At 52.8% G+C, this 25,116-nt stretch overlaps 1 protein-coding gene across 7 annotated transcripts in view; it reads left to right on the forward strand.

Annotated features, from left to right (window-relative positions):
• Positions 1-25,116, forward strand: part of SMG6 (SMG6 nonsense mediated mRNA decay factor) — a 118,674-nt gene that overhangs the window by 64,285 nt on the left and 29,273 nt on the right. For 3 of the 7 annotated variants that reach the window (XM_075168713.1, XM_075168711.1, XM_075168712.1), the window contains exons 13-14: positions 4,033-4,234; positions 21,669-21,761. In XM_075168713.1, coding sequence (XP_075024814.1) covers positions 4,033-4,234; positions 21,669-21,761 — 295 coding nt within the window. Of the gene's footprint in view, positions 1-4,032; positions 4,235-4,762; positions 5,140-18,712; positions 18,929-21,668; positions 21,762-25,116 lie in introns of those variants that run through there. The other 4 variants (XM_075168714.1, XM_075168715.1, XM_075168717.1 and 1 more) reach the window with 3 other exon arrangements.

The following is a 25,116-nucleotide window of genomic DNA, read 5'->3' on the forward strand; positions in this document are numbered from 1 at the left end:
GGGAAGAGCTCCCACCGCCAACCCCTTTTGTTGGAGGAGCTGCTTTTAGTTCGGCTTCCCCTGGGCCGGGAGAGAGGAAACCCAGGAGGGGGCTGCGGAGCACTTTGTATGGCGGTGCAGGAGCTGGGCTGGGCACCGGTGTGCCCTCGCACCGGGAGCCGGTGGGTGCGTGTCGCCTGGCCCCGGGAGCACGTGAGCCCGAGGCGTTTGCCGTCTGCACGGCAGCGCGGCTCTTGGCGGCTAGGGAACACAATGCAGGGCTTCTTCTGCGCCGCGCTTTCCGGGTTTGTTCTGCAGCTGTGGAGTTTGAATGTTAGTGTTTAAACAAGCTGGTATTACACAGGAAATGGCCACCTCCACAGGCCCCCGCAGGCTTGTAACATGGGGTCATTGTGCTTGATATTAATCACCAGGCAGCCCGCGCCCCCGGTGAAGATGGTGGCTCACGTCGGAGCGCCGTGCAGCACCGTGGCCGGCAGGGATTCTCTCCCCACACTTTGGTGCATGCCTTGCGGCGATGCATGCCCACCATGGGCATCTGTCTTTGCCAGGAGCCGTCCCCACGCAGACCCGGCCTCACCGGGGCCGTGCTCTGCCCCGGGGCCGCGCTCCAGCCCGCGCGCTGGGCTGCGCACTTGTGCGGCGCTCTCACCATCGCCTGGCCGGGCTGCGTCCTGTCGGCGTGCAGCTGGGCTGCGCTCACACTGACAGCTACATTAAACCTGGAATCCTGAGGCAATAAAAAAGAAATTAACTCTTATTTTTTTTCCTGTCCTAGTGGAATAAGCAAATGTAAATGTGTCTGTGGGGAAGTGAATGAACCCCCGTTCTGAGGAAAGACCTCGCGCTAACCCCCTTCTCGCTTCCTCGGTTAAAAGCTCTGGGAGCCTCGTCCCTGTACCTGGGAGCTGCGTGCCTGGGCTCAGTGTCAGTAATTCGGGGCCTCCCTCTGCAGAGGGATGCCGAAGCCGTGGCACGGTGCATACGCAGCGCTTCCAGGCACCTGGGCCTGCCTCGGCTTTGCAGAGAGGCTCCGGCACCGCAGCGCCATTGGGTGACATAAGCCAGAAACGCCTGGAGGTGGCCGCGGCAGCGTCCTGGGAAGGGGCAGCAGGGAGAAGGTGACTGACAGGGCTCCCGAGTGTTGTGTGACCTTCTAGGGCGAGGGGATGTCCCAGCAGGAGATCCACGGGGCCGTACGGTGTCGGCATGAGCTGTTAGCCCTCACTGGCTTTGCCGGTGGGTAGCGGCTGGTAAATAATCTTGGTGGTGCCAGTGCTGGGAGATGCACTGCAGAGGAGGAGCTGCACCTGAGGGGAGGGCAGAAAATTGTCAGACCCGCTCTCTGTGGTGCTACCTCTGTGTCACAGGAGAAAACCAGAGCAGAAATGCCAACACCTTCTTCACCGTTGGCTTTTTGAAGGCTCTGCAGGGTGCTGCATGTGAGAGGGTGCTGCCCAGCTGGCGGCTGCTGCTGCAGAGCTGCTCGGGGTTGCATTGCAGCGAGATCTTGCTACCTGGGGAGCCAGCGCAGTCTGTGGTTTGACTGAAGGAAGCCCAGGCTGGAAACGTAACACATCCAGGGCAAATGACAGATGTGGCGAGGCTCTGTGAAGCTGTAGGGAGCTGAGGATGAAGGGGATAAAGTGACAGGGACTGCTCTCGCGCTCAGGGGGCGGTGAGGGGCTGCCCTGCATGGCAGCACTGCCGGTGGGAGAGGAGAGTGGCTGCAAGGGTGTTAGCAGCATCGGCTCGGTGACTGTTCACATGGTGTTTTTCCGATACAGGGTGCCAAGCCCCGTGGATAGAGATGGCTCCCTGTACTTCACCTGTGCTGCTCCTTCACCCCACTACCACCCCTGCCCTGCTCTGGATCCCGGTCCTGCCCAGCATCCTACCGCTGCTCTCTGCCTGCCTCCTTCCCTCCCTCGCTGGTTATCTCCATCCCCTGCCTGCAGCTCTGTTTCTTGGGGAATACAAGCGAGGTCTCTGCAATGTGTTTCTTCCCCTTCTCCTCCACCCGGGCCCCATGCACCTGGCTGTCTCAGCCCCCTGGGAACATCCTCTGCATCGGTGCTTGTCCCCAACACCCCTGTGCGCTCGTTCCCCGGCAGCTGCAGGTGCTCTCCCCGTTCCTCTCCCCCGCCGATGCCTGCAGCCTCTGCACCTCCTTCATCCAAGCCGAGCCCTCGTCGCAGCCCGCGCTGGCGGGGCCCCACCAGTGCTATGTGACCGGACTCAGGCAGCCCAGCCCAGTTGCCAGCAGGGCACTGGGGGAGGGCTGAGCCTCCCAAGCCCTGTGCATCTCCCATGGGCAGAGCTCGCCTTGGAGGTGGCCCAGAGCAGCCCTATCACATCCGGTGCTTGTCTCTGCAGCCTGGGCCGGAGGATAAACTATCAGGGCTGTGGGGCAGTGGATCATTCCTCTTATTATTTTCTTCTTTTGCAGATAGGGGTCGTGGAAAGTTCAGTTCCTTTTAACCCTCGCAGCTCTGTTTATTTTCCAGCTGGTAGCACAAACGCAGCGTTTCCCATTACATCACAAAGGGCCTCGGACAGATCCCTCCGAAAAACGTGTTGCAACTGTTTATTTTTTTCCATATTTAAACATTTCTGACAGCCAGACCTGGCTGAGCCAAGCGATGGAGCTTTGTGAATGAACCCAGCTCCTGGTGTCTGTGCGCAGAGGGCTTTGAAGGACCTCTTCTCCTCTGCAGCGTGCGGGCTGGGGCTGGCTTAGGGACGTGGGCGACTCTGCGTTACATGTGTGCTGATTACGTGCCGGGCTTTGATTAATGGCTCCTCATTCTGCCTGGCTCCCAGGACGCTCTTGAAAACAAGATGTTTCATTTCAGTGTGCTTTCCTGGTACATTGATTCCCGTAAATAACCGAGTGCAGACTCTGTCCACCTGGAGCAGTTCAAAGAGCAGGGGGCCTCCCTCCAGCCCTGGGCTGCCTCAGGCCGCGCTGGTCACTGCTGCACCCCCGGTGATGTTGGCTGCCCTGCGCTTTTTGGTGCCCCAGAGGCGTGGGGTGGAGGAGCCGCCCTCCTAACTGCCACCAGAAGCAGATCAGCCCCAGTTTCCCCTATTCCCTGCTTTCGTTCCACTTTACGCACTAAAAAACCCCTATCTGAGTGCTTTTAGAAACAGGAGAAAGAAATGCAGTACGAGGCAGCCTGGTATGCTGCAGTGCTCCCGTGCTTGTCCTCTGCTTCCCCCGCGCTGGCCCTCTCTGGGGTGCTGGCCCTCCCCAGGGTGTGCTCAGCGATGGGGATGTGTGACAAGGATGCGCGGAGAGCGTTCCAGAGCTGCTGGTGGCCTTATGTTTGCGCCCAGCTCCCCGCACGTCGCTGCCGCTCCGGGAAGGTGAGACACCGCAGAAGCAGCTTTGCAGGTCACTCGCAAGTGTTGAAACCATGGCCAGAAGCAAAACGTGGCTCAACCCCTGCCATGGCTGGGGTTTAACTAAAAAAATCTCTGTGCTTTAGAGCATGGCTGCAGCACGTGGTTGCAGCAGATAACAGCCAGGTGAAGGAGAGGGTGCCCTGGGCTGGGATGGAGCCTCCCAGGCTGGGCTGGAGCCCCCCGGGCACTGCTTTTGCCCTGACAGCAGTGCGGGTAATGGGTCTGTTCTCCAAGCAGGCTTTGAAATTGAGTAATAAGCGGCATTTCTGCCATCTGGAATGAGCTGGGTTCCTGCCGGCACTGCATGGGGAAGCTGCTTCCCGCACGTGTGCCGGCTCGGGATCGGGCAGAGGTGGGCAGAGCAGCGGGAAGGGCGAGATCCTGGGAGCCATCCCCATCCAGGGGGACGGGGTGGTCGGCGTCGGCGCTCGCGGGCGAGGGTTACAAGCCCTCCTGGCTTCGGTGCCAGCACAGCTGCGCCTGGAGCCCTCCCGGTGGGGTAGGTTAGCAGCGGTGGTGGCGTGCCTCGCCTCGCCTCACCTCTCTGGTATTCGCTGCAGCATTGCAGGCAACTCCCAACGCATTCCAGCCCCGAATTGCTCACGTCTCTCCTCGTTCTCCCAGGGTCTCAGTAGATGTGTGGGCGACGCTGGCTGACTTCTGTAACATACTGACCACAGTGAATCAGTCGGAGGTGCCCTTGTACAAGGACCCAGATGACGACCTTGCCCTGCTTAGCCTGGAAGAGGATCGGCTGCTCTCGGGCTTCGTTCCCCTGCTGGTCGCCCCCCAGGAGCCCTGCTACGTGGAGAGGACCTCGGACAAGGTCAGCAGTAGGCCAAACATCCCCCCTCGATTCCTCCAGACTTTTATTCTTGGGAAGTTTTCTGTGCAAACGGAACACGATTAAGTCATTGAGAAGGGTGTTAAGGGAAAATATCGACCTTTCAGCCGCTGACATCCAGCTCTGTGTCATGAAAACCCCTCTCGACTTCCTCTGGTGTGTGTGTGCTCGCTGGCATGTTGTATATACGATCATTTCCTCACTTGTTTAAATAGTGCAGCTTGTGTTGGCAGTGCTCTCAGTGCACTCCAAATGGTTTGCATCATGCTTAAAGCACCCTCCCCCTCCCCCCGGCCACAAAACTCTGCCTTAGGAAGGCAGCCAGGACTTTTTTCCTTCTCTAAAGAGGAGAGTGATAAATAGGTGACTAGAGAGAAGCAGACACCATGTGTTAACGTACAAAAGGCTTTTAGGAATATGAAGCATTCCCCACTGCCCGCTCTCTATTTTCCTTTCTTTGCTCTAGGAGCCCATTCTAGCCTGAACTTTCCTTTGGCTGTTTGTTTTTAGAATAATGAAATCAGTTCCCTTGTTGATGTGGGGTTTTGGGTCTGCTCTCTGCCACCACCTGGCCAGAAGGGACCTGGGGGCTGCACTTGGATAACGTGTCTGAACCTGATGGGGGATGGAAGAGGCACAATGGCATTTGTTTTGCACGCCCTTGGAGGCACGGCAGGATAAGAGTGGCTCTCAACAGTTTCCTGCTTGGAGGCGGAATCGCAGCACTAGAGACGCTGCTCATCTGGGAAGCCGCAGCGTTGCCTCCCCGAGTGGTCGGTGCTACGAGAGGAGAAGTGGAGATGCAGGGGCTGGTTTCTGTGGAGAGGCTGCATATGACGGTGGCAATGTGCCTTCCCATGTGCCACTTCTTCTTGACATTTTCCTGAAATGACGGTGAGAAATTTAGGACCTTTGTCACAGAGGGACCCGAGAGGCACGAATTTCTGTTTCACTTCTCTGTCTGCCCAGCCAGCACTCACAGCACTGCCCACGGCAGAGGAGCACGGGGTCCCAGTAAAACTGAAGGCTTTCCCAGTTTGGGGAAGCACCTTAGTCCAGGAAGTCACTGTGGAAAAACGGATTTTCAAAGCTCTATCTGAAGGGGTTAAAATAACAACCGTGTGGTTGCCATTGCTGCCCTATGGTAGCCTGTTTGCCCAGTGTGTGCTGTGGCCTCACAGGGGTTCTGCTGGGGACCGTCCCAGTGCCCCACTCTCTGCACAGGGACTCTTTCCCCAGCAGCCACAAACCAGAGCCCCCAGCAGGCAGGTAAGGTGGCTGGGCAGCCTGGTCTGGTGCCCCATAACGTGTGGGAGGGGGTCGGTATTCCCTGAACTCTGCCTCTTCTAACCACACACTGGTTTATTCGGAGTGCCATCTACCTGCCCTGCCAGGCACTTGCGCTCATGTGTGTAAAAGAAGAGACGTGTCTTTGTCCTCTAGCTACACCTGAGCTTCCGAACTGAGTTTTCTCCCTGTCCTGGCCCTCTTTGGTTCTGGTGCTTTATAAAAAAACTGTACAACACCACTGGCAGGAGTTGGTGCCCTTCACAGCGCAGCAGCAGCCACCCAAGCATCCGGGATTATGAGGCACGGTGGTACCAGCTCAGCTCTGCCGAAGAGGCAACACAGATCCCAGAGAGAAGGAGCCAGGCCTGCCTGTGTCCGTCCCCGCTTTCTTTCTGGGTTGTTTTCTTTTTTTTTGCCGCCTCTGTGGGTCTTGTTTGGTTTGAAAGTAGCTGACTTTGGAACCGTGATCCCACCCAGCAGGCTGGGGTGTTCACTCGTGTTTGTGCAGGTCTGAGCCCCCGTTGTGTGCCAGTTGTGTTGTGCCGTCTTCTGGTCCCTGCCTTACTCACCAAACACATCGCACGGCGGCAGACGCAGGAACCTACCGGTACCAGCGCTACCCTGGACATGCTGAGCAGAAGCAACGGGTTCTGCAAGGTCTCTTCTTGATCCAGTACTGACCAGTGTTTTCGTTAATGGTCAGAGTGGTGAAACGGCAGGTGTGCATATTCACTTTGCGGAGGACACCCAAGAGGGTTAAGAGGAGACCAGTGAGACAGAGCAGAGATCTCAAAAGCCTGACTTCCAAGAAGGGACTGGAAGAGCTGTGGCTTTTTAGTCTAGAGGAGATTCGGGGAAAATGCAGTGAGCTGTTGCAGAGAGGAGGAGAACAAGCTGTCCTCCAGCTCTATGCTGAAAAGCACAGGAAGGAATGGGCATAAATTGCAGCAAAATAGATTAAGACTAGACTTTAGGAAAGGCTTCATACCTTTGGGTAGTTAAGCACTTGAAAGCAGCCTCCTTAGCGGTTCTGCAGAATCTCTTCAGCCTTGGAGATTTTTAAAAGCAGGCTGGGTGGCTCTCTCAGGTACAACTTGGATGGAGGTGAACTGCCTTGGAAAAGGAGGCAAAGTGACCTCTTTGGATGCTCCTACCCCATTTTCTGTGAATTGGTAAAGCTGTAGAAAGGGACTGGAGTGGCAGCTGCGTCATTACAGTCAAATGACTACCTTGTTCCACAAATCTTCTCCTTCTGCAGTATTAATGAAGTGAATTATTTGACTCTCCAGAAGTGGAGTGTTGTAGAAGGCAGTGCGGACCAGGAAGGTATGACTGAGAGGCATGAACCCATATGCCTTTCACCAATGACTGCGAGCAAGATGCAAAAAGGCACTTCCCTGCAAAGAAGCCCCCGATGCAACTTAACCGGGGGATCCTTCTGTGCGGTCCCCAGTCCCGCCATCTGCTCCCTGCCCTCCTTTTAGTGTGCAGAGCCCAGATGAATCTGACTCCTCAGCAGATGCGTCTCTGGGCTGTTTGCGGTGGAAGGGTGCCGTGTCCACGCCGAGCATGGTGGCACGAGGGGATCTGTATCCCTGAGCCTCAGTCGGGCGACGGCAGCAGGCGCTGCAGCAGAGCAGCTCTGTCTGGCACATGCCACATCCAGCCGTCTTGCAGGACCTTTCCCATTTGCGTGCTCCGTGTTGGTTGCTGATTGACTGAGCTGTGAGCAGGTGAGAAATGGTTTTTCTGTGCAGCGAGAACTGTCTTGCCCGTACTGATTTTTCATTGCTTTTTAGCAGGAGTTATTTTTCTGCACCCAATTTCTTTCTCTTGTGTTCTCAGTCTTGGCCCAGTTTTCAGCCCAAGTTCCTGACAGTTCTTTGCTGGAGAGGCAAAGAAAATGCACTGCTCTTTATATGGCACCCTGTGAATGTCTTTTGGGCTGGGAGGAGGGTTCTGGTATGCCAAAGTGGCTCTGGGAAGCTCGCTGTGGTACCTTTCCTATCACTTGCATGGCTAGGAAGAGGCGGTTGGCTTTTTACAGCAACGATAATATCTCACTTTGCTTGCTGGTGCTCCAAATCCTTACCCTATGCTTTTGCACCATAACTTTTTAATGAATTTGTAAAATTTTGGAGGAAAGGAATCTGTTGAAAGGCAAGACTGGAGATTATTGGGCTTAAAATGGAGTTAGGTTATTGGCTCCACCAAGAGGATGGTTGTTTTGTAAGCTATATGGGACAAACACTGTGCTTCCCACTTCTTTGTGTTCTCCACGTCCCATTTAGCAGATGGAGTGCAGGATTCTGCCAGAGTTTCTCAGCAAGTTTTTGAGCATTGGGCCTGGCTCTTATTTTGAGTGAAAATGTTCTGACTCCGTTCGTTGCCATGAAGCTGTGCGTTCGGATTCCTGCTGGAGCCAGTGTGACACTTAGAGCTTCCCATCGTCTCTTGCACTGTCATTGAAGCTGTAACCAACAAAAGCTGGCTCCAGGGTGAGCATAACTTGGTGATGTTTTCCTGGGCGTATGTTGGGCAGATATCCATTGCAGCTTGTGTGATGGAACACCATCGAATGTACCAGTCAACAGCAAACTATGCAGCCTGGTGCCTGAGCTGTCAGACTGTGTCTGCAGCGTTTGCAGCCGAAGGAGACGCTGCCAGGACCTCGCTCACCCAGCGTTGTACCCAAGGCAAGAGCAGGGGACAACTGTGGATTCATCAGGTGGTGCGTGGTGCTGCTGTGGGGGACTTGTAATGGAAAACACTTGGGGTTGTTGAGGTTAAAGCAAGTCCTAGTGATGGTGCATCATGGCTCTGTTCTTGTGCAGCCCTCGGAACCTGGGGCATGTCCTGGTTTCCTTGGCCCACTGAATCCTGTTGTCCCAGGCAGTGGCCCCGTGGAGCTGGTGGCAAGGTTGGAAGAGGGCTGCAGATCACCCGGCACGGAGCAGAGCAGGGAGGTCCTTCTCCTCTCTGCAGGCACATGGCATCACTGATTGCCTGCATCCCTGCAGGCTCTGCATGGGCTCGACGTGTGCGTCACCCAAGCCTGCGCCTGCAGCACACGCTCTGCCACATGCCCCAGCCAGGGAGATGTGGAGGAGAAAGTGTTAATGTCCCTTCCCACAATAAACCTCTCTGCATGGGGGGTCCTGAAACCTGAGCCTCTCTCTCCTCCCCCAGCCCTGACACACGTTAATAAAAGGTTTTTAAACGCCAATAAAAAGGCAGCAGCCCCAGCTCACCAGGTCCGGGGCCCAGGGTCCTTGGGAAGGCACTTCACAAATGTGTTTTTTGCATTTTCAGGCTTTTGGCTGGTGAATAAGATTGAGGAGAAATACTCCTTCCCCTGATAACAATACAGTGAGACGCAGGATCAGCAGTGTGTGGATTAAAACCAGACGGTGCATGATTAATACATATGCTTATAGGGCTAGTCACTGTGGTTCCCTCCTCTCAAACAGAAAGGCACTTTTTTTCCCCTCATGTGCATGCTCGTGTGTGGAGTGGACTGTCTCAGATACCACTCAGCTAGTCTCAACCCTGTCTCACCTCACCAGGCAAATGAAAGCCCTAAAATGCAAGGCTCTGGAAGATAACTAGCAATATTTTACTGTCCCAGACCTACAAATTGGGTACTGTGTGGCTCCTCCAGCTCCAGGGTGGCCAGTTAGCTTTCCACACTTGGTGCCATTCTTGTTTCACAAGTACTTGCTTCCCGCTATTTGCACTATTCACCTGTCAGTGCAGATAGCCTAAAGTCCAAGCTTTGTTCTCCTTAGAAAACACAAATCTCTTTCCTCTGTACTATCCAGCCCAGGTGGACAGTCCAAATTCGACCCTCTCTCTAGTTGCCCCAACATGCTCTAGATTTGCAGAGCTAGTAGCCTTTGAATTAGCTATTTAGGAGCTAATTATTATTTAAGCTTGGGCTAAAATTAGTCCTGTCTTGTTACTCACTTCACTTATTTACGGTATTTCAGTTTTCTTAAGACTTGCAGATATCTCTTGGCAATGCGTAGTCATGTCTGATGCTTGTTGGAAAGGAAGCCCCAGGTTTAAAAGCCCGGGAGGAATAGCTGTCGGAGTGACTGGGCTCTGTCATGCCTCTAAACACCAGACATTTTGTCCTTTCCGAGACCTGATGACTCCTGGGATGCCAGGGATGAAATCCATGTTAGAGTGACCTCGTTACAGTGATTTTGGGAGGACTTCTTGCAAGGCATCAGAGGAAGGGTAGCAAGACCAGGACTCTGAGAGCACAAACTCTTTGTAAGCAGAGAGAAAACCCCAGTGAGCAAATGTAACTGTTTTCTCAGCATCCTTTCCATATTCCCATTCCATAGCCTTGGAGCATCTCCCTCCAGCTGGCAGGCAAATGCATTCAGCCCATGAGAGCAAGAGCTTCCAGCTTGGAGTTTGGTCCAGAGAGGAAAAGGGAAACTGTGAGCAGAGATCGGAGCCCCATGTAGGAGAGTCCAAGGAGGAGTCATCCTTGAAAAACTCCTTCCATTCCTGCCTGCCTCGGTTTCCAAACAAGCAGCGAAAGATCCCTGCCACAGGCAGCCCTGCTCGGAGCGGGGACTTGGCAGGAGCTGGCAGCCCCGAGGCGGCCGAGTTAGAAATGTTTACATTTTCTGACCAGTATCTGAACTCCATCCCAGCCTCGACCTTCCCTTTCATGTGGTGCCTTTGGACTGTAAAAGGCAATTAGGCTAAATTATGGGCCATGTTGGAAGATGATGTCATTGGGTGATGGAGGAGAGGCTGGTTTTTATGCCACCATGAAGGTAGTGCGCAGAATATCACCTGCTTTGAACTCCTCGTCCATCCTTGGCGTTTCCTTGAACCGCAAGTGCCAGGGACTGTGTGGACACCACGGGAGCCTCTCTCTGCCTTTGCCAGGTGTCATTAGCACAGTGGGAAGCGTCAAGCCGAGTCCGTGTCCCCGGGTCTGGGTGGCAGAGGAGGGTACGTTGGCATCTCTTGTGGCATTTTAAACGTACCTTCATAGAAATGGGCATGAGTGCTGTCCTAGTGACTGCTGCATCTCCTAGGGCTGTGCAGGGCGTCTTCCAGAGAGGTATTCTGTTCATTTATCATTTAGTCTTAATTTTTAACCACTCTTTAAACTAAGAGAGTTTTGAACATATTCTTAAAACTGCGTTTTTCCAGCTGAAGGTGAAGGGAACTCATGGCAAACAAGCACTAGCGCTGCACGAGGACACTGAATACAGCCCTGGAGAAATCCGCAATGTGGAATAATAGTTCAGGCTCTTAAAAGGGGGGGTGGGTTTAAAAAAAAAAATACTGCAATAAATCTAGCGAGTGGAATCTGAGGGAAATGATCCCATCTGGAAAACTCCAGCGCTGGTGCTGCTGAAGGCTTAAGGAGCGATGCAGATCGCAAAAAGAAAACCCTGCAGTCTGAGGATGACAGGCTTCTTAATTGATGTCCATTGCAACTGGTACTCTGCCAGTTTATGTTGGCCACCTTCCAGCGTGCTGTAATTTTGGGGCCAGGTGTGAAGCGTTTCTGTTCCATCTTGTTCCCAAGCACCTACAGAAGCCTCACACATCTCACTTGAGGCTGCAGCCCTGTAGGAAACAGCTGTACAGGTATAGGTGAAAGGAAATGTCACAGCTGGGCTTGGAGTACTCCCCCGTGCCTTGCCTAGGGCGCTGTTTGGGGGGCCGCTCTCCCCCCGCCCCGCCGGGTTTGGGGAGGTGGCCACTGTCACAGGCACACCTGCCTGTCTGTCAGCAAGGTGCTTTGAACATCAGGGAGCTTCTGGGAAGAATGTACAGGTCAGAAACCTCCTCTTCAAAGAGGAGCCCACAGTGGTGTGCGTCAGTCCTGGAAGTGGGGAATCCAGCCTGGGAGAGCCCCGGATACTGGCAAGCCGGGGGAGCTGTGGCGATCTCCTCCAGTCTCTTCCCCCTTGGGAAACCACAGGGAAATTTCCAAGGGAACAAGAGCAGCTCTTGTAGAAAGCTCTCAGCCTTGGTTTTGAAACGCTGAGAACCCATCAGGATCTTTAGCAAATTGTTGCAGGATCCACTTTCAATCGCTGTTAAATGCATGTGTTATTTCCAGGCTAAATTTGTTTTGTTTCCATTTCCACTAATTGAGTTTTGCTGTAGGTTGGGAAGTCCTCCGTTGCTGCTTTGACCCTGATAAATAAATGTGTCCCAAATCCCCCCCATCCCCATCCTCTTTCAATAAGCTGAATAGATGGAGTGAGAGACGCGATGGTCTCTCGGGTATGGTTTGGATCCCCTGAGCCGTTCTCATGGCGCTTCTGAGCTGTGGCTGTCCAGGCTCCATGTGTTGCTCTGTGAGCTGCTGCACCAGCTTGTAAGAAGGAGGTGACCACTGTGCTCTGCTGCTCTCCTCCGTACCCACCAGACGCTACCAGCATCCTGCAACCTTTGCTCCTAGAGGGACAACTTTATCTTTAGCGGTATTAAACAGCGTGGTGTTTGCTCGTGAGTAGGCGACTGAGCAATTTTGAGTTTTTTGTCCGTTGGTGAATTGCTCTCTTCGAAGATTGGGAGGGTAGGAGACGGCGTCTAATCTGCAGGCTTTATCAGTAAAGGTTTTCTTTGTCCAGGTCACTGAACCTATTGTTAAGCAGCATAAGCCCAAGCAAGTTCCCTGCGGCCCCACCAGGACTGCCCTCCTGTTTACACTGACATTTTAAGACCTCTGTTGACCAGATTTTAATCCACTCCGTATCCTGTGCACTGCAGTCTCTGGGGCGTACTAGCTGTTCACGTCCTCTTGTCCCAGCCGTGCAGAGTGCTCAGGCTGAGGACAACTGCCTGCCTGATGACACACAGCCGTGGCATCGAGCTGCAGACAGGAGCAGCAGGAGTTCAAAGCTGTGCAGCTACTTTGCCACAGCCAAGCATGAACAGATCCCATAGCCTCGACCAAGGAGGCACAACGGTGAGGAGGAACGGATCTAACAGTACCTCCAGCCAGCACCCCTCTGCACAGCTCGGGTCCTGCTGCTTTGCCTCCATCCTGAAGCTGAGGGCTGATGTGAGAACTGCAGTCTCCCTTCGAGGTGAGGAACCATCTGCCAACGTGTTAAGATCCAGTTACACATGTTCTCTTAATGCGCCTGTTAGCGAGCGTGAGAGTGGCTTTGTGGTCTGGACGCGGCTTGCAGGGAAGTATGAGGTGCTGCCTTCCAGGCAGCCCCATCTCTTGGGGGGGAAGTGGGAAGGGAAGAACCAGCAGTTGGTGGAAACAACCTTCCCTACCCCTGAGATGCCTCTTTCCTGGCACCTAGAGGGACCGAGCAATACCCCAGTGCATGGGAAAGCTGCGGGGAATTTGCTCAAGCGGCTCGTGACGTTTCCATCCCTTCCTCCTCTGCCTTCCCCCAGCCTTGGATCCACCTCTGCCTCTCCTCCAGGCTCGTCTTGGACAGGGCGCTTTAGCCACTGCGTCACCTCCAAGTGAATCAGGCAGCCTGGGCGTGAGCCGTGCACGTGTACCAGCACGTGTGCGGTTCCTCAGCCAGCGCTGCACAGTTTGGCTCTGGTGTCAGCAAAAGGCTCTTTTAAAGTGTTTTCTGAAGTGCGATGTGATCATCAGCTCAAGGCACAGACTGACAGGATAAATCAGCCTTGTCCCAGGCCTGGTTTCAGGCAGCATTGGATCTTTTCGTGCGGATCAGATGACACTCCTTGAACATCTTCGTTTCTGTCATCGTCTGGCCAGGTTTATGTAATGAGATGGAAAACTTTTTTGTGTTTAGTCCTTTTGTCCTAAAAGCTGCCTCCAGAGGTTCGGCACGGACTCTTGGGAAACGGAAAATGTCCTATTCAAGAAACTCGCTGACCGCGTGTTCCTGGAGCTGGCATCAGTGGAGCGACCTAGGAAAGGAGAGCCAAACCGTGAAGTCTCCTGTGCAGCACCTCCTCAGCGTACGCTGCACACACCTTCATTTCCCTTGGGGTTTTTCAGCAGGTAATGGCCTCGCTTCCGCCGCACCGGCACCCTAATGGCACAAAACCTGCCACGTCTTGGCAGGACATCAGGCCCAGATAGTGCACGGCTCTGGCTATAAAAGAGGTTTTCACCATGCCTTTAGTGTACTCAGAATGACATATGAGAGTCCAGACCTCATGGAATTTGCTGATTAGTCTGTAAGTATATTGAAAGGCCTCATTAAAACACCATTAACGCTGGATCCCCTCCCAATGAGCCATCTCTTATTGCTACCCAGAGAAACCTTGAGGAAATGGAAAGGCTGCTCTGGCTGGCTGAGCTGGTCCCTGGGCATGAAGCGTGGCCTCACCTCGGACAATCTTTGTGGTGCTCAAGACTTAATGTGGCGCTTCTGATCGTGCAGGAGGGCCCTGGGACTCGGGGTTGTCGCTTTGCTTCATGCTTTGCCTGGATCCACCGCCACTGCTCAGGCTCCGCACTCCAGTACTAAACTCAGTCCTGGGTCTGTCTCTTCATCTCTGACCCTGCCTTAGCTTCAGGGTGACCCTGTTTCACAGCACTACTGTTATTTTGTCTTTGACCAAGTGAAATGCTTAAAACATCCCTGCTGAAGATGACGACGGCTGTGGTATCCACCAACGCAGCTATTGGAAGGACCTCAGGAAACCTGAAAAAAGACCCAATTAATAACTCCTCATTGTTATCCTGAATAAGAAAGATCCACGTCCTGGGAAGCTTGCCAGAGAAATGAACGGGATGGAATGCAGGGAGTGGTCAGCCCAAATAACAGATGGGGATCTACTCTGTCTCTACGGGAGACGGAAGGTGACCTCTGTCATTGAGCTTGGAGTCTGCTCCCCACGTTTCTGCTCCCAGCCGGACCTTGCGTTGTTTCTGTGGATGCCGAATCCATCTATCGGCACTGGGCTGAATCTGGGCGAGGATGGAGAGCCCAGCTCCTGCGGCAGGCTGGAGCTGTAACTCTCGGTGTCCTCATGCTGTCACATCCCAAATCAGAAAGAGAAGACACCACCGTGGTCTTATTTATTGTTTTCTTTTCTCGCCGTCATTGAAGTCAAAGCACTTCCCAGGCATTAATGAACGTATCTCCACAACACGTTATGACAGAAGGAAAAGCAATTTCCTTGTTAGGGATTGGCAACAGAGGTACGCGAGGCTGAGGGACTGACCCAGGTCCCACAGGAAGCCTTAGCTTCAGAATGAGAACAAACCCCTGATACCCAGGATTTCAGGCCAGTGCCTCAGCCCCAGGCCACCCGCGTCCCTGAGGAAGACGAGGGGGTACTAAGTGAAGGTTCACTGGGAAGCGTTAAAATTCTTCCCAAACATAGGCCTTGCATGAGCAACATTACTGCCGCTGGTCTAACTGTGTCTGTGGTGGGACGCTAAAAATGCTGAATATTTAATCCAGATAATTTAATCAATTTCCCCATAACATATTTGCATATATTTACTTAAACATGTGGTAAACCCCATCATTTATTTAAATTAAAAAAATTTGCCATAACGTTTTGCATACGTTACATAAAGCATTTTACATAAAGCATTTTCTCCACCATGTAGCAAATATTTTCCTATAAGTTTATATATTATGAATAGAGACAATAATAGTATATATTTCTAGTTATTTTCTTGATTTTTTTTTTTTAAAAAAACTTTCCCCAAACTTCACTGTACTTGGGATAGGTAGATGCATGTATAAACACAAATTCTTAATATGAAGACAAAGGTGTTTTCTGAGGTCTGAGAAGTTACTGCCTGCCTGGTCTGCTTGGTTTGTGAACAGCAGAACAGATTTACGTTTTGGTTCCGTGTTTACCTTAAGCATAAATGATGTAACGTTTATTATAGCATCCATTATTACTGAAGGAAAGACATTTATGTCTATAGACAGAAGAAGATGGAGGTTGCTACGTCCTTCTAGTGCTGTGTCAGTTCACCTGATATCTGGTCCGTACATGGAGAAGTGGCCATGGAGCAGCGCTTCCAGAGTGTGTCAGGGACATGGCTGCTGAGGTACGTTTTTGGAACCTACCAGCTGCCGGTGACGTGCCACATTCCTGGTGCTGAAGTCACTTTTGAAGACCGTGCTTGCACTCTTAAGTCATCCAGATGCTTCCTGAACTTGTACCCGTTGCCAGCTTATATTGTTAGCTCCTCTAGTACGAGTATCTTTTTTAGTTCAGCATCTGTCCTAATGAGCAAAGATTTAACCTGAGCTTTGCAGAAACCTGATGGCTGAAATGCTCTTATCAGTTCTCACAACTGCAGCTTTACCCTTTTTTTAGACACGAGCGTCCTCACCGACTTCCCCGTGACTTGAGAGTTGCTCGCTAGTGACTGCCCTGACATGGGAGAGATCCTCCAGGTATCAGCGTGGAGGGACATCTTATGTTTTGGAAGTATGTAGTACCTGCTAAACGTACAGGAGGCTTAATCACGTGGGAAGTGCTGGGCTTATAAAGATAAATCCATGTAGGCTGGAGAGCTGGAAGGGAGTTGTGTGGATGGATTTGGCTAGGTGGGAATGGGAGTGAATATCCGTACGGATGCGTTGGATGATTATATCATTGCAAATGTGTAGACAGAGCAGCCGCTAAACATTAAAGTGGGCAAAGAGGTAGAAATGCTGGCTGAGGACAGCAAGGGGCTCACAGCTTCGAAGGTACCAGCAAGTCATGGTGCGCTGCTGACCTCTGCAACAGGGAACCGTCTCCCGTGCAATAACTGGCCGTCGCTGCAGGAAAGTTGGAGCCTGATTTCCAGGCCGTGACCTGCATAATTCTGTGTCAGTGCAAGCCTTGTGTAGCTTTTGGGTGATTTAGAGACTGAACGCCCAGGCAGCATTTCTGAAGGTTGCGTGAGTGATCTGGATGAGACGACAGAAATGTGTAGACGTGGCGCTTAGGGACGTGGTTTAGTGGTGGACTTGGCAGCGTTAGGTTTACGGTTGGGCTCGATGATCTTAAGGGTCTTTTCCAACTTCAACGATTCTATGATTCCACGTGAGCAGCCGCTGCTCTCCGCGTTCCCTGCCCACGGCATGCTCTGGGGGGGTGTTGGCTTTTTGTGGCACCAGCGGGATTGGTTTGCTGTCAGCAATACGCAGGAGGACTTCAGGATCCATTCATACTTGTTCTTCTTGATGTCCTCTGCCTTTTGGTTCCCAATAGTTAGGTGAAAGTTGTTCCACTGGCAGGGTGGCACCTTTAGGTTGCTTAAGGATACAAAGCTTGGCTTGGCTGACGCCTGTATCCTGTGGGGTGTGGAGCATGCCTTCCTCCCCTGGGAGGATCTGAGCATCTTCAGTGCTTAACCTGGGGAGATAGCAGAGCCCTCATCGTGGCCACTCTTTGCTCCACAGCATCTCTGGCCATCTTTTATCCCCTTTTCAGGATAAAAACCCACCACTTTGGAGAATGGTTTATTTAAATTAGTTATTTTATGTTTTACGTGGTTTTTTGTCTAAAATGAAACATCTTGGCATGGTGAAATGTGAGGACAGGGGAGAATTTGCTGGAACTTCTGAGAGACTTGGCGTGTATGTGCTAATGGGATATAATTTCTGTCCTGCCATGTCTCTCCTCATACAGACTGAAGCGCATGGGCTGTTCCTTGTCGGGATGAAATCCTCGAAGCCTGGTTTAGATGGCTTTGGGGCAGTCTGGTGATGAAGAGGAAGCCTGGAAGACTGTTACCCCTCAGAGATGCCCTACGTGCTCCCATCCTGTCTTGGGCAGTGCCGCCCCTTCCTGCAGGCACCTCGCTCCTCCTGTAGCTCGTGGGTCTCCTGTTCCCTTGGGCAGGATTCCCACTTTTTAGCTCTTCCCAGATTTCACCTTGGTTTCCCCCTTTTTAATAGGAATGCTTGGCCTCTTGCACTCAGGCTCGGGGAGGAGCAGCTTGTTTCTGTAGCTGGCCTGGTGCCAGATGTCATCACTTCAGGCAGTGCCACGCTGCACATCTTCAGCAGTTTGAAATGGAGAGACAGAGAGAGACAGATAAGATCAGCAGCTTTAGGTGATGGCATTGTTTCAAATAAACCATGCATGACCCAAAGCTTCCACTTCAAATGGGGAATGAAATTGCTTCATCCTTTGACAGCTTGCTCCATGAAAGAAATTTATCTTCACTTAATTGCTTTAGATCCCAAGAGGCTGTGTACAGTAATTTCTAGGAGATAATTATATCAAATTAAAAAAATATGTGACTATCCAACTGCTGAGCATGAATGCAGTGGCCAGAGAGCAGGAAGGAAAGAGGCACCACATCTGACTCACGCTCACAGGTTATCGCTTCCTCTCCTTCTCGTGGTCTGCAGGCATGGCACTTGGAGACCACAGGAGAGTCTGTCTGCGAGGGACTGGGTGCCGATGCGCTGAGCAGGGTGCTTGGAGCCGGGAATCCTGCTCTCCCGGAGCTTCTTTGGGATCCTGCCTTCGCTTCCCTGCTCTGAGGCACGGCAGTGGTTTCCATCCCCGTACCTTGTCACTTGTTGGGGACAGCAAGCCTCGCCAGGCAGAGCTTGGCAGTGCCTTTATCCGGTCAGTTCTCCTGTGTGGTTGTACAGTAGAGCTGAGGAACAAGAAAGCCTGTTGATTTAAAAACATGTATATTTAGAAGCAGAGTGTAAACTTCCTGCCCAGGCTGGGATTGGATTCTTGACTATGTTTGAGTTTCCAGTTTTCATTTCCTTTGCCCTCATACTTAACATTGTGTATCTCCCAGAGTGTGCCCCAGACTAATCTCTCCTTAACCCTCCCTTGCCCCACATTTTTCTTTCATTATTTGCACATCAGTCCCAGTTCTTCCAGGAAGCAGCGTATCTCCTGATTGTCACTCTGTGCCATGGCTGAGCCTGAGCTCCTGCAGGTCTCCTCCGTCCCTCTGGAAGTGACCTCAGGCCCCAGCCGGTGGCAGACCCAAGCTGGGGACTGCAGCAGGGACAGAACTGCTGGCAGTTGCCATCCCTCAGAAGAAGGTGGACTCCTTCGGCACAGGTTGAAATCCTGAAGGGACATCCCTCTTTGTAGCTTATGGAAACAATCACTGACCAGTTCCAGGAGGGGTAAACTGCTCCATCATCTAAATCTTCTTCTCTCTCTCCTTTAAATCAGACTGCCTGCCCTCCTTGACTGCTTCGTGTGACAGCTCCTTGCCCTGCCATTGCCCTTACAGCCCATCTCCTGGGGACAAAGATAATTTTGTGCCCCCTCAGGGCTGTGACGATTTTTGTGTGTGATCCTGCATGGGCTTTGAAATGGTTGTCAGCAATCCTGGGCCAGAACTGAGCTCCTCCCCACCCCTGTGATGTGCAGGCTGGTTTTTGAAGTGTGATGCTGCTTCAGCTGTTCCCAGGAAGTCTGCAGGGGAACTGTGTTTGTACTAACGAGGTAAAGTCCCTGTGTGTTTCTGGAGGGGATCTACTCAATGGGCTCTTTGATGTCATCTCCGTTTTTGGACTTACATCAAGTAAGTCTAAAAAAGAAAAGAAATGTTTTGGCTTAGCCTAGAACATTTGCACCTGAGCAAGATGACCTGTGGCTGTCCTGGTGTCTATGGAAGAAATCCACGGCCACCAGTAGAGCTGTGGCCTGGAGCAGGGAGACGGAGGATTCTGGTCCCAAAAGCTGCCCACCTGGACAAGCTGGCTCCCAGGGTTGTCTCAAGTGGTGAGGTGGGAGAGTTATCACGTGTAAAATGTCTCCTCAAGGCAGTCCTCAAACGTAGCCCTGTCCCCACGTGCTGTTCAGGATGCTGCTGAATGCTAACCTCATACCTGAGTGCAGACAAAACCAGTCCTCTGAGACGTTCCCTGGGGTACAGTGTAGTTCGGTTCACATGTGCCAAGCTGAACAGCATCTCCCATCTCCCCGTGTCTCTAGAGCCTCAGAAATCTTGTACTGTTGGGTTGACAGTCCCCAAATGTCGCCATAGTTCGTGCGTTGTCTCCAGTTCATGGTGCTGCTACCACAGGGCTTGCATTTAATCATCTTCTGGCCTGGCTGCCCAAGCCCAGCGCTCTCCAGCAGGTCACGCATCCTGATCTTCAACTGTAGTTCGTCGTTATCTTTTTTTTTTTGTGTGATATGTCCGGACAAAGCTTGGCACATTGCAGTGGTTAGTGGTGTCCGCTGCTGTCCTCGGCGACCTCTGCAGCCCAGATAGCCTTTGCCTTTTTGTGTCCTCCTTCTGGGAATGATCCTGGGCTGGTCTGAGGTTTTGGTCCCTTAGTCCCAGGCTCGGAGAGGGGAGGCTTATGGCAGCAGTGTTTGGTTGCCTGAAGCAGGGAGACTCCTTTCCTCCAGCGTGGTGCAGTTGTTGTGTGGGGACTGATGCGCCAGTCCCATAATAGTTAGCAGCTAATCAACTGGAATGCTCTGTTGAGGGCAGCGAGAAGTGGGACGTGGTCAGAGGTGAGGGACCAGCCGGGCACGGCACTGCCAGGTCGATAAGCTCAAGCCCAGGCCTCTTGGTCCCTGGGGTTAAGATACGGCACTTCTGCAACTGTGGTTTTTTCCTGTGTTTTCCCATAAAAGCTGTGTCAGCAGCAGTCGCTCTGTCTGTCTCCTCTTGTCCTTTTCTTTTCTCTGCTTTCTTGACATACTTCTTCACTTACTCCTTTTTGTTGCTCTTAGTGAAGAATATATCACCTAAAGCCATTTGAAATATGGTTTCTGCTCTTAATAGTTTCAAAGACTGGCTGCCCTGAGGGCCGATGCCTCGGGGGACAGGGGAGGGGGCTGCAAGGGGCTGGGCACCCTGTTGCAGAAACTGGCAGAAGAGCATTTAAGAAACTGAGAACACGAGGAGCTCTCATCTGGCTCGAAGCTGCTGCTCACAGCGCAGTCGGCGTTTTGTTTCAGAGGCCATGAGTGAATGAGTTAATGATGATCCCAGATGGCTTCAGAGTTTGCCTCTTGCCACCCCTTCCTGTTCCCCCAGGATCTCAGATGGTGGCGGGAGATGAAGTAAAATTCTAGAGTTTATTGTAAAGTTCATCTCTCTCCCTAAATCATGCTGGAACTTGTGCGTGCTGTGTTGGCAGCTTCAAGGGGATGCTACCTGGTAATTAATTAGTTGTCAAGAGACAGCCCAGAGGTTCCAAGTCTTTATATTCTTGCTAATAGAAATTGCTCTGATTACATTTTCCCCCTTGGCTGGAGGGCTGAAGAGCACAGAGCAGGAGCTATGGTCCATGGGCAGCTGGAGCACGCCTGCCTGTCCTTTGTTGGGACTCCTCTGAGCGTGCTAGCACATGCTTCCGTGAGCACGAACCCCGAGGGAGCCCAGTCCTGAGCCCTGTCTTTGCCAGCCAGTTCTGCTCGTGTTTCTCATCACACGCTTCCCCTGCCTTTGCAGGTGAGCCCTGCCACGATTTCCCTTCAGCTCCTCCTCGGCGTCTTCCCTTGGCATCCTCGTTCCCGTCGGCCCTTCCCCTGCAGCCCCCTCCCCAGCCCGGGTGGGGAGGTGCTTTGCATGTTTTCTTTGCAGAGCCCTTTTTTCTGGGCTAAGCTTAGAGAAACGTTCAGTGTCTACAGAGATTCCTAGTGTTTCTCTCAACCTCACTTCTGTTTTCTTCTTTTTGTCTTTATCTCCATGCTTCTGCAGTTAGTCGTGGGCAGATTTAGGTTTCTTCTTGCAGAGAGGGGAGTGTGGTTGGGGAGCTACAGGAGAGATGCCTGGATTTTGGGATCCTGGCTCAGCCAAGCAAGGCACTATACATACAAAACTGGGCTGGAGCTGGGTTACCCAATGGTTTGTTAAAGGAACATTTACATTTTTGTGCACTATTTTATGTTTTTCCCATCTTTTCGCAGAGATTCTCTGCTAACAACTGACACCTCCCCTTCTCCCCTTCTCTGGCCAGTGTCTGTGTGTCCCCCAGCAGCCTGGTGGTGTCTGACATCTTGAGCGGCTTTGCGCCCATTCAAAATTAGCATCTTTGGAGCTGAACCCCATCATTCATCCAAACTCTCATCGTGCTTCTCTGGTCAGGACCACCATCCTGGGGGGAGCAATGTATGACATCCCAACTGTTTGGGAGACATCGCTCTCCTCCTCCTGCAGCAGGACACAGTCGTTTTCTGTTGTGTCCCTCAGCAATGTACTGAAAGTCAAATCTTCCCATAGCTCCAGGAAACACTTGTCTGGGAAGGAGCTTGCCGAGTGGCACTCTGGAGACCTGCAGGAGGTGACGGTGGCCTGCCAGCCGTAGTGACCCAGGTACGCTGGTGTGAGCGGACCTCTCCACTGACGCAAAGTGGTCCATCTCAGCCCAGAATGGAGCTTGCTTTGTCTCCTCGTGTCTGGGAGAAACTCCAGCTTTCTGCTCCTCCCGAGCACCTCTGGGTGGGCATCTCTGGGTGGGCAGATGCGAGGGGAGAAGCAGCCCCGCTCTTCTCCTGGGAAATGTGCACTTAGGAGAAGAGCCCAGCCCGTGGGCAGGGATGCTGCAGCTCTTTGAAGCCCTGCTACCTTAGGGAGCAAGCTCTGCCTTAGCCGATCCCAGGAAGCGTCCCGTCCGGCGTCCCTCTGGATGCTGTAAATAAGCCGCAGCGAGCGGTGCTGCTCTGCCGGATGCTCTCACGCCTGCGGGTGCCGTGCCTTCCCTTCCCACCCCCGGGGAGCCCGGGGAGCCGGGCTCCAACCCACCTGACATGGCTGCCTTTGCAGACATATGGTCCCTTCCCTTTGTGTTTAGTTAAGTGTGGGAGGACTCGATGCTATAACTCCTGTAGCTTTTAAGCTATTGTTATTGCTGATATGGCCCTGCAAGCAGACGTGGCAATTTTACAAGCGTGGCCCCATCCCTAACAAAGGCAATTAGGATGCTATTCTGTTATAGCTGGGGGAGAGACATTTCTAGTGTCTGGAAGGAGCAGTCTGGAAAGGGCATAATCTAATGCAGAAGATGAAGACAAAGGCATTTTGGAGGCAGGATGTGGGGAAAACGGGGGCATGACGAGCTCAGAGAGCAGATCTGCACGGGAGTCAGGGTACGAGAGCCCAGCAGCTCAGGGTGCGAGGCAGGAGCGAGCAGCAGAGACACGCTGCTCTGGGCAGGTACGGGGAGGTGCATCAGCTGGGGCTGGGGTGAAGGTGAAGAGCAGGGTGCTCTGTGCTTGGGCAGGAGATGGTTGTTCTGGGTGAGAAGGGTGAAGATTCAGGGATGGAAAAAAAAAACAAGATGTGCTTGGAGTGTGATCCTGCAGAGCAGCAAGGAAAGGATATGGAGGTGACAGTTGGGACAGGAGTGGCACGGGGCTGTCAAGTGATCTTGAAGCTGCAGAAGGGGCGCAGGAATGCTCAGGGGAGCAGGAGAGGGTGGCGAGGGCCACCGCTGCCGTGTGGTTTGGTGTGATTCAACCAGGGCAAGTCAAGAGGCTGTTTCCAGTCACAGGGTTCGAGCTGCGTTTTATGCTGCTGGCTCCTTCCTTGCTTGGCTTTTCCAGCATCTGATCTGACTGTTTGTTTGCTTGCAATGATTTCAGTTGTTTTCTATTTTAGCTTCTGACCCCGAGTGCCTGGGCTGGGGCAGGCAGGCACCGTTTGAAAGCCGCCACTTGGCGGCAACAACTGTTCGAGCCACGGAGCAGCACCCATCTAACCCCTCTTTTCACACACTCGGAGCTTCCCAAACATTAACCTTTGGATTAAAATTTTCCATGCTTGGTCTCTCCCCAGATGTGATGTCTGAGCTTTGGTTTGGGTTCATGTTTTTCGTGTTTGCTGGATTTGTGTTATGGGAGAATGAAAGAAATACTTTTCCCATTTAAAAAAAAAAAAATTATAGTCTCCATTTATTTATTTTTTTTCATTCGGGGATTCACCAAAAATGGTTGAAGTTTGAAGCTGAATATAATTAGCTTGGCTGCAGCAAGCTCGTGTCGCAGGCACTTGGGGAAGTGCCGCAGCTCCAGGTGTGCGGTGTGGTGGGGATCACCGGCGCAGCCTGCACAGCCCACTCCAGGTACGTGCAGGCTCTGCCGGCAGTGCCAGGAGAGCCTTGGTGTGAGTCAGCCTGAGTAACTCCAGATTTGGAGGAGGGCGGCTGGTTTTTTGTTTTTTAGCAAAAAAAAAAAAAAAAAAAAAAAAAAAGTCAGTTGTTTTTCAGGCTCCACATGCAGGATCACGATGCGCCGGGGACGCAGGGGCTCCCGGGCTGTGGTGAGTCAGGAGCAGGGCTCGCCGCGCTGTTTTCAATCCTCTGCTCCGCGTTGCAGGTCGTGTCATCGTCGGGAGATGCTGCGCTGTAGACCCGGCAGTATGGTTGCCCTGAGGTGGGAGGGTTGTGGCACGGATCCTCAAGCCCGTGCAGCGCGGCTGTCGCTCCCCTCATTTCTTTTGCGGGAGGAGCTGTGCCTCATTTCATGTGGCATCGGCCGGTGGCTGCACCTTTCCTTGTCCCGAAGCCAAACGCTCAGATCCCACTCTTGACACCTCCTTGTCCACTTCAGGGCCACCTTGGACACGCTCAAATGCTCTGCATTTCCCTACGTTGATTTTTTTTTTCTTTTTTTGCTGGCTGCAGCTCCCCTCCTCTCCGCTCCAAGTCTGCGTGCTGCTCATCGGGTGGGGACCTGCGCTGCTCACACCAGCGCTTGTAATGTCTGGCCTGCAGCTCTGCCAGAGGCCAAAATTGGCTCTCGGTGTGCGGCTGGATCGCAAGGACAGTGTTAGATGGAGGGTGGGGTGAGCGAATACCCCTCTCTTCCTACTGTGCTTTCAGGAAATGTCTCTAATGCAGCTGTAAGTGTGAATGAAGTCAAAAGGATGGATCGGTGCCCCTGCTCCAGCCCACCCCACTTGTCGGGGCCCATCCAGAGTCCCCACCCTATTGTTCTGGTTCAGCTCCTCCGTTTCGGGGCAGGGGCCCTGCTCTGCGCTCAGCATCCCGCTCCCGGGAGGAGGAGCTCTGCAGAAAACAAAGACGCAGCGAATAGTTTTCCTCTCCCTGACAAGCCGCCGTTCCAATTCCTCTTCCCTTCCCTTCCCTTCCCTAGGTGTGTTTGCAGCTCTTGGCCCGGCTGGAAGCAAGTGACTGCAAGACTCAGGCCATTAATCATCTGCCAAAAGAGCTGAGTATTGGGTATAAGTAGCAGAGCTGTGCTCGCTGCTTCCTTAGAGGCAGAGCAGGATCCGCGCAGGCTGGAGCTCGCATCCAGTGCATGAAGTTACCTCTCTGGTAGGCTAACGGAGCGTGTCTCGCTCGGAGCAGCCCCTCCTTGAAGAGGACATGGGCTCTCAGGCACAAGAACGTCATCGGGAGTCCCCTAAGTGGCAGCATTTCGCTGTAAAGCAAAATACAGCGTTTGTCCCTCCCTGAAGTGGTTGCTGGAAGTGGTGTGAGCTGCTTCCCGCCCTGCCCCGAGCCGCCGGGAGCGCGCTGCCAGTGTGGTTCTTGCGGTGGGTGGAAATGCCAGTATTGCTAATATCTCTGGGGCTGTGGTGTCGCAGCCGACCGAGCTGTGGTGGCATTTTTCTGGTGTTACTACATTGCCTTCCATATCCCCACCCTCTGTTTTCAAGGGAATTTAGCGGTGACCCCGACAGAGGAGCCGACGGTCGGAGGAACTCC

This window comes from Calonectris borealis, chromosome 19 (genome assembly GCF_964195595.1).
Source record: "Calonectris borealis chromosome 19, bCalBor7.hap1.2, whole genome shotgun sequence".
NCBI lineage: Eukaryota > Metazoa > Chordata > Aves > Procellariiformes > Procellariidae > Calonectris > Calonectris borealis.